This window comes from Zonotrichia leucophrys, chromosome 7, assembly GCF_028769735.1.
Source record: "Zonotrichia leucophrys gambelii isolate GWCS_2022_RI chromosome 7, RI_Zleu_2.0, whole genome shotgun sequence".
Taxonomy (NCBI): Eukaryota; Metazoa; Chordata; class Aves; order Passeriformes; family Passerellidae; genus Zonotrichia; species Zonotrichia leucophrys.
Window position 1 is genome coordinate 18,995,987 of NC_088177.1, and position 18,318 is coordinate 19,014,304.

The 18,318-nt window shown below is 40.2% G+C and overlaps 1 protein-coding gene across 1 annotated transcript; it reads right to left on the reverse strand.

Annotated features, from left to right (window-relative positions):
* Nucleotides 1–1,956: 1,956 nt before the first annotated feature.
* Nucleotides 1,957–17,195, reverse strand: TMEM237 (transmembrane protein 237). The gene is made up of 13 exons (XM_064718804.1): nt 17,117–17,195; nt 14,779–14,810; nt 13,862–13,872; nt 13,291–13,347; nt 11,752–11,865; nt 11,260–11,374; nt 10,528–10,685; nt 9,814–9,937; nt 8,642–8,833; nt 7,659–7,732; nt 7,081–7,174; nt 6,177–6,298; nt 1,957–4,660 (listed from the first exon to the last, which is right to left on the reverse strand). Exons 1-13 carry the CDS (start codon nt 17,144–17,146, stop codon nt 4,593–4,595), a joined length of 1,191 nt encoding a protein of 396 aa, XP_064574874.1. The 5' UTR covers nt 17,147–17,195; the 3' UTR covers nt 1,957–4,592.
* Nucleotides 17,196–18,318: the final 1,123 nt, after the last annotated feature.

Here is an 18,318-nt window from a genome sequence, read left to right on the forward strand (position 1 = left end):
GTTCAGCATACTTTCCATGATTTTTCTTCACTACATTACTAGATTTCCTCAAACTAGTTTTGAGAACAAAGTAGTTTGGTTTTTCTTCCTAAATAGCATATTTATTAACATTTGACCCAGACGCTGCTGGCATGGCAATGCACATTTCTCTACATTGCTTCTCTTTTGATATCCAGTCAGGAATTTTTTGGCAACTTTTCTTTTTCCTTATGCTGGACTGGTAAAATGACCCATTTTGGCGAGCCATGGCCTACAAAGGTGCTTGAATATCAGCATCACAAGCATTTAAAATGGAAGAATGTTACCGTTGTTCAATTCAATTTCAACAATTTCAAATTTACAGTTTTTTCTTTTTTGTTGATTGGTTTGTTTTGGAATTTTTTTGGGGTTGTTTTGAGTTTTGTTTGTTGGGGTGAGAAGGGGTGGAGAGGGTCATCTCCCCACCCTTCAAAGTACATTAATCTGCTTATTTTCACTGTGAGGATTAACTACGACATCTGGCAGTGGGTATGGATGTTTATCCAAGAGATCATCTTGTTTTTTGTCTCTGTATCACTGTCTGAGGCCTGCCCGTGTCCTGAATAGCCGTGCTCTCATGGCTATTTTAATGAATACAGCACAGGCAAACGGTACAGGCAATTTACAGCTACAGAGGGCTCTACAACTTGTATCGTTCGAAGAAAAGGTTACATAAATTTCAAACACAGAATTATTAAAGCGAACAGCTTGATTCGTGTTTAGGAGCACGGGAGAATTTTTCCTTTTCTGACTGGGTATCCCACTTAGATCGCATTGCCCCAAACCACCGACCGACCGCAGCGCGGCCGCTTCCCTCAGGCCGCGTCCGACATGGCGGCCCCGCCGGCGCCCCCTGGCGGCCGTTACCGCGCGAGGGGAGGGCGGGAAAACGGCTGAGGGGAGAGGGGGGACCGGGCAGGGCTGAGGGGAGAGGGGGGACCGGGGCAGGGCTGAGGGGGAAAGAGGGGACCGGGGCAGGGCTGAGGGGAGAGGGGGGACCGGGGCAGGGCGAGGGAGAGGGACCGGGCAGGGAGGAAAAGGGGACGGTCAGGGCTAGGGGAAGGGGACCGGGGCAGGGCTGAGGGGAGAGGGAGAACCGGGCAGGGCTGAGGGGGAAAGAGGGGACCGGGGCAGGGCTGAGGGGCAGCGAAATGACCGCGGCGGACAAGCTGCTCGGGAAATAAACGCACCGGGGACGGGAGGGCGATACACGGCAGGAAAAAACGGCCCCTAAAGCACCTCTCCCCAGAAACAGCAACGGGCAGGTTTCAGGCTGGGAGGTCGCCTTGGCCGCCGTGAAGGGAGAGAGCAGCCCCGGGGGCACCGTACAAAAATAACACCCAGGGAAAACAGTGGTTCTGCGAGTACCTGGGGACTTACATAGCAGTTACAAGCACAGCCGCCCCGAGGAATGCAATAGCACCATCCACACTGCTATGAGGAAAAAAGGGAGAGAGAGGTAAGGCTTAGGTTTAGCTGTAGGTATTTACCTGATGGTTTTCTGTGATCTCCCAGTCTTCAGTCATTTAAATTAATTCTGCTGGAAATATACAAGCGAGTAATTCTCAACTAATCATATAACCCTCATAAACTTTACCTCAGCAATACCAAAACTACTTTAAAAAGGCACTCTGCAAATTATGTCCGCTTGGCTTCATTTTGAGAAAACTGCCTTGAGAAAGTAACGTTTAAACCAAGTCGAAATTGACCAAATATTAAATTACTAGAACAATTTAAGTAATTAAAACAATTTAGCTTTGACGTCCAGCCCCTGATCAGGCTGTGTGGGGCTTTGCCCACCCAAGTCTGGGGCAGCCCCAGACAGCCCCTCAGCCTCCCATCCCGAATCCTCAGAAAGACTGATTTATTTTAAATGGACTAAACAACTGGAAACAAGACAAAGTAGTACCATCATTTCTAACTAGTTTACAGCAATTGTTTAATATATGTTTCATATATTAAAAAACAAGAACTTGGCACCAACATATCTGAAAATTTCATTTACACAAATGCATTAAAAACAATGATATGGAAATGCACATAGGCATTTCAGTTAAGGCTTCTACAAATATTGCGTGTTCTAGAAATAAACAATTATTTTGTAAACTCGTTCTAAAATTTTACAAGAAACTAAAAGAAAAGCTCATTTAAACTCATATTCCACTGTGAGGCTTAATGGAATGAAAAGTATTTTGTAAAATAGATAATTAGCCATCAAACTGTTTCTTGTGCTTTTTATGTGGCAACCTCAAAACTCATTAATTTAAATATGGATATGCTTAGACCCTCCAAAAAATATACACAGAAAGGCAAGCCTGGCTTGAAATACTGATTACATTAAGTTCATGAATTCAATCCCTGCTCAACCATGTAAAAATGACTATATTTCACCATAAGAATGAATCTGGCTCTTGGCTGGCATCACTTTGTCTAAGGGACAGTTGGAAGGCCAATTCCTAGTGTTAATGTCAGAAATCAAGCAATGATGTTATCCAAGCTTTTCCTGTACTGATATGATGCCTTAGCACACTTCTGCTGAGCTCCGTATTTTATGGGCAAAATTATACTTCTGACCATCCCAAGATGAAAGAAAAATCATGCAGCCATGCCATTCATAATCTCACCTTCAGGAGGTAAGTGACTCTGCAAGCAAACACACATCAGCAAAGTGTGGTGGCAAACTACACAGGAACACTTCCTGTCTCACCCCTCATCTCCTACAGCCAAATAAATCAGCAAGAACATCCCGTGCACAACTGAAGGAGAGCAGCACCCTGAATCTCTCCATTTTAATGTACAGTGCAGTGCCAGCCATAATTTAACTCTAGTTTTACAAAAATACAGACACAAGAGCCACAACAGTTTACAAAAGAGGCTAAGGGCTCCTTCCCACAGCAAACTGAATGCCTCAGAATGTAGCCAACAGCTGTGGAACATTTTTAGTTCTTGTAGATGTCTTTTTCCTCCCTGCCAAGACTACCACAGCATTTAAAAGGTGTCACAAACACTGAATTTTTGAATAACTTAAATTTGCTGAATGGACACAAGAGAACATAAGTCCTCAACAGGGCAGCAACAGCCCTAGTTATACACATTCCCATGTTTGCTTTGAAGCAACTCAGGTAACAGCACAGAGTTAGCACAGAAAGCATTGAAAGCTCTTTGACATTTCCTTTCAAGTCTTATCTGGCTACTCTTAACTTCACTACTAAAGAAGTTCAGTAATTCTTCAGTGAACTTTGACAAGTGCACCCCTTTTACAACCACCCACAGACACATGTATTAAATCAAACAAGGCAAAATCAATATATGTTAAGTAACACATATAAACAAGTTTTGGGCTTTAGGTGATATTTTCTTGATAAATGGTTTTCAAACTAGACCTCATCTGTGTTTACTAAGGAGATTGTTTCTTCCTGCAATGTATCTGTATATATTCACATCTGCAATGCTTTCATTTTGCCACTTGAATGTAAAAGGATTAATCTCATCAGCAAAACCCATTGCCTGCCACAATTACAGCTGTGTCACTGCATAGAAGGTGGGTTGCTGCAAACTTTTTGGGTTGATTTAATAAGCATTTTCTTGTCATTTTAGGAAGAAATTTCCCATTCTATCCTAACACAAAACAACAATTTGGCAAAATAGGTAGGAACGTTTTTAACATCGATGAAATCCAAGTTTGTTTATAAAGAGCAGTGAATAAAAGGATTGCTCTTGTCACACCAGATAAGGAGAACTCAGAACACTATTCTTGTGAGGGGCTTTGGAATAGTTACACTGCCTGACTGTTGAGAAATTACAGGACACAGATACATCCAGCTGGCAACACAAAAACACCCTGTTTGATGAGAAGATGCATTTAACTGACCAAACTGTTGCAACATTAAAACTTCTTTGTCTTTTAGCTACATCAGCCTATAAGAACTTGTAATCATCAAGATTTTTGTCAAGAGAACTAAATGAAGATTAAAAAAGTGAATTTTAATAATCCTCTTTTATAGATTATTTTTAAAAATCCCTGTCAATTTAATCTTTTCTTCTAGAAAAATATTTTATGACAAATAAATGTAGATTATTTTAAGATTACTAACTTGGTGGGGTTTATGTTTCCTAACTCTGTTTTGTTATAAATTTGGCTACTTTTGCTGCTTAGGCTACTTTTGTCGTAAGATTTTTTTTTAATCTCTAGAAAATGTTTAACCAAATCAGATAAGCTAACTGCTGTTTGCATTAGTAACAAGAGCAGGTTGTTGAAGAGTGTAGAGCAGTCAAAAAAGCACTGAACACCTGATCTGCATCCCTCTAGTGTCTTTGGCTATGTAGGTAGCAGTATTTCCAAAATCACCTTGACTTTATGCACTAGGAATAATCTACTTTGTAAAATAAAAAGCAAAAGTATAAAAGTTTTCAATCGCATTTGGAAACTGTAACGTACATAAAAAGTTCAACATGAAATATATACAATATAAAAATACATTTTTCCTTTATGAAAATTATAATACATAGCTATAATACACAACATGTTGAGCCATCAGTCACAGCTACAATGTATGCAGATTCTTGTTCCACACTTATGGCTGAACTCTGGGTATGACATCTCCGTGAGGAAATTCCTCAATTTCAGAATGAAACATCAATTCTAAAAGAGAATGGAGAAAATTATGTTTCCTTGGAAAATTTCACCTGAATACAATCCCATTATTCCTCAAAAACACCCTGGCATTTCCCCAGGCCTCCTGCTTTTCATCCCAATCATATCATCAACAACTCGGCAATGGCAAGGGCCACCAATATTTTTATCAAACTATTGCTGCTCCCCAAAATGGACAGAATTGGTGACAATATTAGCAGTTGATCATGTGCAGTACCATTGTGCATTCAACATGGACACTGAAACACAACTCTGAATTAGACTGAGGGACTGTTAAAGTTTTGAGAGTGTCAGACTCAGGAAGGAAGGACTTCAGTTTAGAGACTCGTTCATTTTTATAAGTTTTGCTCTGTGTCTCACAGTGTTAAGTTAGCATATCCCATCCTTAGCAGACTAAACTTTCTCTACTATTTGGAGTAAGTACTAATGAATTTCTCTCTAGAAATTTCCGAAGTGGTTTTCCAGTCTTAGTAGGCACATGTAAGTATCAAAAAATTTAATCAAAAACCGAGTAAAATTCTGCCACTGGAATTCCTTGTGTAAGCCTTTATTATTTATGGGTTTAAAATATGATTTAAACATCTATCATCAATTTTACCATTAAAGACTGTAAAGGCTGTCACTTAATTGTTTGGGGTTTTTTAACTCATTAAATGATTTCTTAGATATAAACACAGTAACTGGAGCCAGCTGAAATATGGAGACCCGTACACTAAAATTCAAAAGTAATTTGAAGAGGCCTGTTGGATCCTCAATGTCCCAAACACAAATCTGTGCTTCAACTCATGGTGTTCTCAGGATACGTTTTGACTTTCAAGTTAAATTTAGGATTTTTCTGCGCAGCGTACCTTCAAGCGACAGGCTGCACACACTTGACAGGAACACTGACTTGGGACACAGCTTTTGGATCTCAGGGGGAGCACAAAAGGAAGGAGGCTCAGTTTCTAGCCAAGTTCCTTCAGGGAGAAGAACTTGTCCCCCCTCCTCCAGCCCGGACCAGCACAAGCAGTCCTCCTCTGAAGTCCTGTGCTGCAAGCACAAATCTGACTTTTCAAAGCTAGGGAGTTCCCAAAACTACTGCCACGTCCTATTGAAAATAATACTGAACTTGTAACCCGTTCAGCACTTGCAGAAGGAACATTAATAACATTAGGGAATTTTCTAAGACTCACAGAGAATAAATACATTTCAAATATTTAAAATACTGGTAAAGTATTTTAAATTATTTCTCTCTTCACTGAAAAGAGACATTCTGTAATGTTTCAAAATTCACATTGCTTCAGACAGGATAAATAAAAATTTTCTTTTTAAATTAACATTTATAATACCAAACACAGCACCAGCATCCTAAGAAGCATTTGCTGTGCAAGGTTGCTAGGAGATACTTTTTCTTCCTCAGTCACAAAATTTCTCAGGACTAGTCTTGAACACCAAATGTATAGCACAGCAGATAAAAAACCCAACAACTTGAATTAAAAACATTTTGCCTATTAATGTGTCCTACCTTCACTGTGGTCTAGCTCTGGTCGGGAGCTTAAGAAGATCCAACTTGTCCCAACCAGAACAGACACTACGAGATTCACCACAACCCACGAATGAACAATTTCTGTCTCTGTACCTGCAGTCCTGGGAAAGACATCAAACCATCAGTCATCATTGGTGCACAGAAATTACAGTAAGAATTGCAGCAGAATAACATCAAAACAAGTTTTCTAAGCCAGATGAGAAAAGAGAGCTACTTGTACCATCATGATGGTCTTGCATTGCAAAGCCCTGGTAAAGAGAACAATTACCAAAGATCACAGAAACCCTAAACCTCCACCCCCCCTAAAAACTAACTGCCCAAACCAGCAAATGTTCACATAAATGCTTTTGTTCCACTCCTCCTGGTTCACTTTAAAAATTCCTGCTACCAGAATTTGAGTCCATTACTTCAGAAAGGAACAGCTTTGGATGGGATCCCCTAACATGAAATGATGGTTTATATTTAAATGCCAGCTGTGTCTGCTAAGGCCATGCATCCTGAGGCAGCCTCCTTCAAAGACAGCGTTGACTGTCTACAGAATGCTCTGCCCTTGAACCCCAAAATGGTTACTTACCTCAGTACGGTCCCACTCTCAAGCAAAAAAGATTCTTAAGGTTCCTGCCAGATGGCATTTCCAGCATCATTCCAACTCTTGTTTGAGGTATAATGGATTTGCAAACAAAATGGCCAAACTCATCCCTGAGTTTTTAGTTTTCAGTGAAAGTATCAAATATTCAGGACAAGCTCAAAGGCAGGTTCAGAAATAAAATCCTTCATCAATAGTTTCTTACATATCTTGTACAATCTCTTCAATCTGCCAGTTTGACAAGGTCCCTAAGTGAGCTATGTTATAATTTATGGGTTATTATTCCTTGTTTCCTACCAGATACTGCCGTTTTCCGAAGGTGGCGTGTAGAGGTGGATTCTGTCACACGTCATCTGCTGGCTTAAGGATAAGATAAGAGCAGCAAAGTACACTGGAAGAAATGGAATTAGTAGTGTCAGATATAAATCCCAAAATGCTGTCTCATCATGACATGGCACTAATGACTGCATTCTCTTTCCTTTTACTCCTCTGCCTCCAATCAGAGTCTGCTTTAATTCATTCTCTTCTCTTTAACATTCCCCTGACCTATCAAAATCTGGTTTCTGCACTTTTGCAATCCATGAACTAAATCAGACTTATGTTTTGTGGTTTTGTTTATTTGCTAGGTTTGTGTTCTATATTCAGAAATGGAAAAGAACTACCTCACTAACAATCCCACTAATGCTACTATTGGAAATGCTTTAAAAAATATGGAACAAAGTGTTTATGGCCATTGCTATTATAAACTACTGAGCAAGTAATTTATTCTAAAGCAGAAAATAACCTGGGAGGAAGATTTCAGTAAAAAGACTATGGAGGAGTTTTCCATTTACCATGTTTTCTGGACAGCATCCTATCCACTTCAAAATACTTACAGAAAGAAGCTAGTGCTGCTGGGTCTAGGGTCAGAAAGCCCCTCAGTGCAACTGATGCTTTTGCCAGATCAATCCTGATAACAAAATCAAGAGTCATAAACACAGCCCAGTAAGACAATGATACTGCTCCTCTAACAGCATTCTATTGTTCTTTTCCTTTCTGCAAGGTATTTTTTCTGCCTCTGTAACAGTGCCTTAATCTACAACTATATCCCACCACATGGCAATGGTCCCTGTTATGCCAATTCCAGAACGAAGGAGGATGTTCCATGAGGTTTCCCACTGCACACCTTTCTGAAACAGGGAGAAGCTGGGGACATCTGTCCCCTCTGATCCTTGCCATTCAGTTCAGTGGCCATGCTAATGGAACTGCTTACAGGAGCAAATGTGATAACTTGGGACTCCTCCCTGCCATCCTGGGAGGGAAAGAAGTCACAATTATTTTCATAGCACCAACTCCCCAATGGCTTATCCTACCTGTAACTAAAAGGAACATTTGTAACATCCCTTAATCTAGTCTAGTCATGATCTGTTTTTGAGCTGCCCTCTTTTCATTCCCATTCTTAATCTGTAATGCAGAAGCCCCAGCTAAACCAGGAAAACTGTTCACTCAGCTATGTTTCAACCCTGACTAGGATTCATATGAAAGTGAACCTAACAGAAACATTTGTTGCTCTCCACCCCTCTTCACCGTCCCACCACAAAAAAAACAGGTCAGCTCTTACATTTGTTTCACCTCCTTATCCCACAAACAGCAAGGTGACATTGTGACATTGAAGCAGGGTGCAAGCACCAGACAGAAATGACTACCCAATGTCTGGATGCACGAGTACACCCTTCTGTGTTTAGTCAGCCGTGTGAAAAATCATTCTTTGACTATATCAATTAAACCATCATCAGCAAATCAACATGTGCCAAAGGAGAAAGGAACATCATATACACAAATTACATATATACACCTTTCAAATACAAATATGTTTTACCTGTCAAAGGCTGAGACTGTACTGATAGACAGCAAAAAATAGAACAAACTTTGAGCTGGGTATGCTATTGTCTTATACTGCTCAAGCAGGTTAGAAACCATGGAAAGCTCATTTCCTGCCAGAATGTAGATAACCACGATGTTCCATACAGCATAACCAGCAAGGAAGCCATGGGTGAAGAGGCCCAACACCCTGAATGGAGGAAAGAACATTAAACCAGTTTTAACATCTTCAATTAGCTCTAGATAGAAAAGGCCTATGAATCCATCTGTTTAACCCTGCTTTTCAAGTGCTTTCAGAGACTGTTTCTGACTGCTTTTTCTGATCTAGTTTAAAAAATTCTAAGCAAGAGTTCTGTTTGCTCCTGTCACACCAGGTGCACCAGAACCTGAGCACTTAAAGAAAATAAAGATGTTTTGCCTTCCCTTCATTACAGCCACAGGCATCAAACACTTTCACCTGCAGCTGTCTGTAGTTCCCCATGACCACTGTCCCTTGCACTCACACAACATTCTAACTTGTCCCCAGGGCAATCTCTTCAATGCCCTCATTGCTAAGTAAAAGCTTGAGCACAGGCTCAAGCACAGGCTCCCAGCTAAAATACACCACAGAAGAAGATGGCTGTTATCTTCCCATTTCTCTATTACAAACCAATTGCATATTTAAAAAGTAACTTTTTTGCTATTATTTACAAGTTTATTCTCCCAGTGTAATTTCACTCCTCTCTCTTTCCCACCACCCAGGATTTTTCTTTGAGAACTGTCTGAACTCAGGTATTTTTATTCTGGTAATACACATGATGGGTGAGTCCTACTTTCTAACACATTTCTCTAGGTAAATAATGTTTTGGTTATCAGCTCAATCTCTTGCTATTGAGACTGTGTCTGAATCTTTGCAATATGGCTTTCTTAGCTTCTTTTTATAAGCTCTATTTCACAGGTGATGTCTACTGGAAATTCATAATCTTGACAACAAATACCAAAAGCTAGAGGACTGATAAACTTTATACCTGTTGAATCCAGAACTACCATTTATTAGGAATATCCAAAAGAAATAAAAATACACCACAACTATAGAGGAAAGGCACTAATTTTCAGGGAGGGAAAAATCTCCAAAATCTCAAACCAAACCCCTGATTTATGTTTATTTACATCTGAACACTTATTTTTCACCTGAAACTTCGGTGCACTGAGAGGGCAACATCTCTAGTAGTCCACGAAGCCTTCACGTCCAAAAGCACATTGATATTTTCAGTGGTTTTAATCAATTCTGCACGGTCAGCTGCATGAAAACGCCCTGAAAGGACAAGGAGATCAGTTTTAGAGAGCTCTGCTTCCTTTCACCATCATTTCTATATAAATGCTTATTAGTGTTAAAAAGCTGTTAAGAAGCATCAGAAATTTCTGCTCCCCACTTCCTGCCCTTTGTCAGCTTACACTGATACAGGATGCCTCTGGTCAGAATGATGCATCCTGGTGGGTCAGGTTATGGAGTTACAATGTGCAAAGCACTTTGGGAAATGACTCAGTGTTCCCTGGGACAAAAAAAACCCAAACAAAACAACAGAAAAACACAAACACCCTGCAAAAACCTTCCACGTGAAAGAATTCTAGTAAGTAATAGTTTCTTCTCAAGGTACTGTGGACAGCTGGGTACTTTGAAATCTTTTTCACCTCCACCATGGAATTAAGAAATCAAACCAAATATACCAGCACAGTAACACCACCATTCACTGTTGAAAAATTATCATGCGTATCAAGTAATTTTTGTTTTGGAAAACTTTTAAAAAAATTCTTCCCAATACTACAGTATTTAGATTTTAGATACAATAATGCTTCTAATTGCAAGAATGTTCTTAAATTACTAATATCACAATATGAACTCACGATTTTTTTCAACAAACACTTTGCTAACAGGCTGACTAATTCCAGTGGGAGCAGCAAACACAGGCTGCTGATCTGGGCTCTTCCTGTGCTCATCTTCAATGATGTCTTCCTCCTCCACTTCCAGCTCATTGGAGCTCACTTCAGCTGGCCGAGGTTTCCTGTTGGCACAGAGCACACAGTGGGACAGAGAAAGAATAGGAGACAATGTGTAAAATCCAAAGGCTCCTATGAACATTTAACATGCCTAACCTGACTAATAAAAACCCATCAGACTATGACCTGTATAGTATTACCCTGTTCATAATTTTAAGGACTAAAGTTCCCATGGAGGTAGTTGACTAAAACCGTAAGACTAATTCCATATCAAGGGATTAATGATTAGAACATATTAGAATAAAACTTATTAGAATAATTGGGGGGAAAATGCTAATTTTCATTTAATTAAGATAGTAAGAATGATAGAAAGCAGTTCCAACTTCTAATTTCTTCATGTCTGTGACTGAACTATTAAACACATGAAAATGTATTTAGAGCTGCAATGCATCCAGGTGTGCATAGAACAAAGAAGTGAAAAAAGTTAGATCTTAACCCTGGAAAGAACTGTGCACAGGCTGAATGGTACTGTGGGCTTCAAGATTTTACATTTTTGCCAAATGACAATGTAAAATACTCCTCAGCCACATTCACTGTTACAGTTAGTCCAGATTATGAGCTATACTAGTTTTGTCTCACTTTGTTCTTTTTCTCTGTTTGCGGATCACTGTTTCTTCAGCTTCAGGGACATCCATGCCATTTCCATTCTGAAATAGGGATGCCACATTCTGCTGGGTAAAAGAGGTCTCAGAATCTGAAGATAAAAAAAATCACAACCCAACATGAAAGTGTCAGAGTTTTCATAACAATGGAATACATGCACCTAAATACACAAATAGTTATTATATAAAAAGAGTGGCAAAAAAGTAATGATCTGAGCTTTGAATGACATTTAGAATTACATAATTTCCAAAACTGTATATCCATTATTTTCATGGAGGTTTGTACGCTATGAAATGTGAAACCAGAAAGTGAAACTCTAAGCTACCACTCACCCAGAGATTACCTTCATGTGTTCTAGGTAAAGAAGCACGTGAAACGTTTTAAACCTAAATACACATTGTCCAGTAACATTTCTGTGTTCCCAAGTTCTATTCACTTCTCCTTCCCACCCACCACTATCTCACGTACCAGCAGGTACTTTCTTCTTCTTGCGCTTCCTCTGAGGAGGGGCATCAGGGGGCTCAGGGGTCAGGGGCTCGCTGCTCTCAGACTGCCGACGAACCGCTGCTTGCACGATGCCATCTGCAAAGCACAGGAAAGCACCCAGAGGCCTGAGCTCAGAGCCACTGAGAAACAGGCAAAACAAAGCTGCCATTTACTGCCCAGCTGAGCAACAACTGAGATGAAAATGCATTGGCTATAGGAAATGTAAGAGTTGAGGATCATTGATGAGAAGTAGAAATATACAAAGGTATTTCACAGTAAAACAGTATCATGCTCAGGAGAGAATTTAAGTATCCAAGAAGCAGCACAATTCCCATTTGGGCATACAGTGGAGGACTGCCTGAAAAGAAGCCATCACTGGAAAGAACTACACTGTTGGAGATTTTTTCAGGGATGGCTTGGAAGGCAGCTGTGGGGGACAGGTTCTCACAGCCTGTTTCTGTAAACAGCAGAGGTTCTCAGGTTGTTTTTAATTACAAGTAAAAGTGACAAACATGAAGGCCTTGAGAACCTTGCATATCAGAGTTCTCAGGCAGCTTTCTCATAACAAGTGGATGTTCTATCTTTGGCTGTTTTGGGAAAGCAAAAATAATTTTGAGAACCCAAATCTTGGTATTGGAAACATAAGGAGGAGTTGGTATGTTATCTCTGACCTATTGTGAGCTCAGATTTTGCAATATGCATGAACTTAATTAACACGGTTATAAAAAGTGACTGATTGATGAATAAACCGGAGTTGATGCTGATCAATGAAAGGTGGGTCTTCTCCCTCCATTCTTCAATACTACACCTCTATATTTCTCTTTTCTAGGTGCAAAAATTATAATGCAAGGGCCAAAAAAAAAGTAATGGTTTATTACAAGGTGATCCACACAGATATGTGCTAAGGCAAAATGGCATCACATCAAAGGAAAATTTAAATGCTAAACATACAGTACAAGAATAAAAAAGGAGCAAAAAAATCCACAAAGGGATATTTACTCCAGTCTGAGCAATTAAATATTATACTTTGGAGGAATTATATTTCTGTGAAAAGTTAAAATGAATTCATATTATAGAGCAATAGCATCATGATCAGATGCAGAAAGACAAAATTACTTCTCCATTTTACATTGCACCTGCTTTTTAATAGCACCTTCAAGGACAGCAATTTTTATGGTAACAACTGAATCTTTGTTTCCACTTCAAAGTCAAGTTTACCCACCTTTTATAAACCTTTATTGTGCAAAAATGCAAAAGTAACCAGCAAATAATAATCGTTTACAGTCAAGTCTTCAGTGATAAGGAAGTAATTAACTTGTGCCTTTATTTGGCCAAGGACTGAAATTGAACCAGATTGCGAAAGGAATTTTATCTTAGTTCATTCAAAAATTCAAGTGCTTAACACATTCAACATAAGCAGCTTACAGCTGGAAATGTCTACTTAATGAATTATGCAAAGAAGTTAGAAAGGAAAAAATGGAAGGAATAAAAGAACAGTTTTTAGACTTTGTAGGACCTTACCTAATGGAGTCTTTCCTTTGGGTTTCCTTTTTTTGGGACGACTGAGTGGAATTTCATCTGTATAACATAAAACAGAAGTATGGGTGCACAGCAAGGAAAAACCTCAATATCCTTTTTAACAACCATCCTATTGCAAGTTAAGAAAACATTATTTTCTACAAATTATGACATCCTTTGTTTTTACAAGTAAGATTACAATTCACCAGTTCACACAAGGAGGAAGAGTACAGATGGTAGGAAAACAGAGTAAAAAATCAGTGTAAGAAGTTCTATGTGCAGCAAAGGTGCAATACATACATGCATGTGTGTTAAGTGATAAACTGAAATACTGTGAAAAATGCTCTGCAAAAGAAACTTATTGTTCAAAGCACAGTGGCAACACTTCAGTTACCTTGATGGAAATAGCTAACAGTAAAGAGAGCAAAAAATCCCAACAGTTCTAACAATGCACAGGTATCCAGTTTAAATAATCAGCCTGCATTCAGGAAAAGTATAAGGCTCTATCTTTAAAGAGAGAATGAGTGGCACCAAAAGGAACTACCAATGTTTGTAGTTCTCCTTAATAACTCACCTTGGCTTCCACTTCATATTGAAGAAGGAAAGTTGTTGTCAAGCAGTGTAAAAAGATGAAAAGAAAGTTAGTTTTCAATCAATTACAATTCACAACCATGAAATTCACACTGCTGCTTTTATGGTTAATTTCCTTATCCCCCCTCCTCTTTATGAGCAGATGTGTATAACAGGGTTAAGGGTACGAAGCAATCAGCAAGATTCAACATTTTGTTGGTGGCTACACACAGTTTCTTGATTGGCTAGCTGTGGATCAGATTAAAAGCTTTAATCACCTGGCTAATTAAAACTTGTCTTATTGCCTGGTATATAACAAACCAACAGAAGTTATGAAACATTTGAGCCCATACATCACTAAAAAGACATTATCTGTCGACAATCATAAACATCACATTTACCTGCAAGTACTTTGCAGGAATTCTCAAGTACCATCTCATAAAAACTGCATAATTGCTTTTCCGTTCACACTGAAAAAAAGCCCAATTTTTTTCCTATACTACATCAAACTGATAGATACCTAACTCCCTATTAAAGAATATCTAGCTTAATTCCAGAATTTCTTGGTTTTAAGTATTTGTGATTCAAATAAACTAAAGAACACATAATAAAAGAAAGAGGGAGGAAGAAGAGATTAATATTAAGCTATACTAGACATTAAAACTGGAATATTTGTCTAAAAGTTTTTAAAGGGTTTATCTCTCATGAGTATTAAAACTGAGGTAATATGGTAAAATTTCTTGGCTTCTATAAAACTTTAAAATCTTTTGCATTCCTTGTAAAGCATTTTGGGACAATAAATTAGCAAGAGAAGCAATTTTACTGCTCAGATGTTTATGAAACTTATTTCTTTTAATGTTACTACTTTCAAAATCTGCAGTACAGCATCATGATCAGTTCCACAGAATGCAATGATTTTACCTTGGCACTGGAGGGAGGGCACGAGGCGGGCACTGAAAGACAAGAGAGAGAGAAAAGTCAGCTTCTGCCAGTATGAAACCACCTCTCAGAAAACAGCTTCAGATCAGAACATCCAAGGTATGTTTTGCTCTGTATGCCTCCTAAATGGCCAAACATTCCTAATGGAGATGGGATACAAAAGCAGGATGGAAAAGATGCTGGACTAATATGCCTTTACCAACCAGAGTTCTGATGGGCACTGCAGTAGGAACATACAGCTAAGCTCTGTGTGTGAGAAACAGCTTGCATTCAGGCTTCAATAATTCTCACTTTTCCTGTAGGGTACCACTTTCACTAGAAAGCTTATAAGTCATTCTATTTAAATAAATATAAAATATTGTAATAAATTATGCATTCAGTATAATTTTACAGTACATGACATGAGCTGAGCATTTTCTATTAATGAAGATCTAAATTCAGAACATTAGTGAAGACAATAAAAGGAAATAAGCTCACTTATGAAAATACTTTAAAATATTATATAGTTTTTCCATATAACTTCGAACATATTTACCAGCAGGTCAAACACCTAAAATCTAAAAGGATCTCCAGATAACAATCTGAAACTGAGCTCGTACCTTTCCCTTATCTAGAAAAATAAGTTAATTTTCAAATTTTGTACTACACAATTATACTGGAAGAATATACACAAAAAAGTATTTCCCATGCTCAGAAAATTCAGATACCAGAAATAAAAAGGGCCATAAGACCGTTAAGACTCAAGGATTCACAAACTCACCACTTGTTTCTTTCCCATATCATCTGAAGTCGTTCCCTGGAAGAGGCACTGTGAACTGGTCTAGGCTCCCTCACGCTGCTCACATTGAACCTCAGCTAATTCTGAACTAAAAATAAACTTCAGGCAGCCAGGATTAGCTGGAGCTGAACCCTCCTGCCCCGGGTCAGGACCCAGAACTACTCCCATTTGAAACAAAGGCAGGTTGTTTAATGGCAGCAAATATTACTTGCACTAAAAAACCTTTCACTCTGCATGCCGGCATAGGTTCCTATGAGCAAGTTTTACATTGGTTTGTTTACCCAAAGCAAATGAGATGCTTCATGCAAGGAAGGGTTTGTGGGATTAGACCTCAAATCTCTCACTTGGATTTTGGCCATGCTGAAGACTGACAGCAAGTGCCACTTAGACAGGTAGAGAACTGCACACCCTAAGTGGCACCCAGCAAACTGGTGGGGACTGCTCACACTACATTGGTGCACCATAAGGGAAAAAAATATTGGTAAAGGTGTGATCGCATTACTTTTATTGTTTCCAACATTCTTGTGGCAGCAAATAGTAAATATTTAGGATACTTGGTATTTAAAAAAAACCTAAAAGCTAAAAACCCCATAAAAACAAACAAAAGCCACAAACCTTTTACACAGCATTCACTGCCTATGCAGTAGTAATTCTGCACTCAGTAGTACCTCTCTATTTTATTGCCTTCTACAAAACAACTGGCAAGTGCATTGATTTCTGTATCATTTATTCCTTGCAACACAGGAAACCCCATGCAAGCAGCCAGTCATAAATACTCATCTGTCCATCTGCGTAACAGTCCCCAGCTCTGCCACAGAGCTATCAGCTTTGTCTATTTGCAGGTTCACAGAGTCTGAAGTAACTTACCCCAAATTTCTCAGAAAGGGTGAGTTTGTCCATGGGACAGGTCCCTATGGACATTTTGTTCAGGGCAGAAGAGCCGCTGAGTGCTCTAAAGTGCCCCGAAACCAAGAGACTTCGACAAACCAGGCAGCAGCTGCCTCGGTCAAACCATGTGTTTGCACACCTGAGCCAGGCTACGAGACAGTGGGACGCACCTGGAAACTCGGAGAAAAACAAACTACCCAGCTCCCCGGGTGTCCTTTCCAGGATGCTGAGAAGGAAAGGTTTAAATGTCCACAATGTTTAAAAACACTGAAGCATCCTTCACAGATTTGTTAAAGCCTTGCAGACTTTTTTGTTTGTTTGTCTTTAGAGGTTTATATGAAAAAATACAACGAGGAAATGCTTGTTTGCTTCCGCAACAGAGATGGACAGAAAAGGGCGACCCTGCGGCCGGTTACATTCCCCCCTCCCGCGGGATGCAGCGGGGCGGGGATGCAGGAGCCGCGCTGCGAGGGCGCTCCGCTCCCGCGCCGCGCTTCAGCTCCGCCTCCCGGAGCAGCTGCGGCTGGGGAGCGCCCCGCCACATCCCCTCAGCAACAGCTCGGGTGGGCCAAGCTCCCGCCGCCGGGCCCCCCGCGCTGCAGCCCCACGGAGCCGTCCGCGCCCCCCTCCCGTCCGGCCCCACCACCCCCTCACCACGCCGGGGCCCGCCCGCCGCGCCGCCATGGGCCGCGCCCGCCCAGCTCCGGCTCTGCGGGGAGGAGCCGCCGCTCCTTCCGCCCCGCGCCGCGGCTGCGCACCCCCAGCGCCGGGAGGGCCGGCTTCCCGTTTTCCTGGCTCGCCGGCGGCTGCCTGATTGGAGTGAGCGCGGCTCTGTGGCTTTGAGCGGCAATCGTCGTCTGTCGGGCTGCAGACAAGCAAAATCAAGGGAAAAAGGGTTCTGGATTACTTCACCTTGTAGCTAGAGTCTCAAACTGATAAATGAAGTAATCGGAAAAAACCAAACAAAACACCAAAAAAAGTAAGAAATAATACATGGAAAAAAGGCAAAGAGAAAGAGTCGACAAATGCTGGACTAGGCAGAAGTGGGGAAGCTGGTCACGGACCACCAGCAGAGAGCTGGCTGCTATCTCACCCTCTGTCAGTACTTACCCACATCAATGTCATATTGGGGCTTCGGTCTCTGCCATTTTACCTCTAAACAGGGAATACAAGCTCTGACTCTAGAATAAGCAGGCATCCTGGTGGTTGTAATACTTCTCTTTAAATAACCTCTTTCTAGACTGCTTAACTGGCTTTTGTCGATTTTCCTCCAAGATGAGGTAGGCCAACAAAATAACCATCTGTGTACCTCAGGCAGCAAGAGAGCTACAAATACGAGGTGGAGATAGTGAGGAACTTAGTTGCCATAAGCATTGCACCCTTTGATGAGGAGACCGTGTTACCACAGACCAAACCAACAAGAGAAAGATTTTCTGATTATCTTCCTCTTTGGTAAGTCCACATTCTATCAGTTTGTACTCACTTGAGTTGATGGAAGAGTGGAAAAGATATATTTACATGTATTATGACGATAACTGGGTTTTGGAGTAATTCATATTATGCCAACACCACTCCTATCCTAAAAGGTAAAAAGGATTAGCAACAAACCAATACCTTAATAAATAACACTCTACTGACAGACACCATGCCAAAAAAAAAAGCACATTCTGACTTAATATAATCTGTAAGGCTTCCAGAATGTAAAGGCATCACAGAACCAGAACAAGCATAATAGAAAGAGAGGAAAGGACCTTTCTGGACTTATATGTAAGTAAATAACACAGATACATGCAACAAAATAGATTTTTCTTTATTCTTGTAATTGAGTACTCACAGTATTTCCTTTTTTTTTGTAC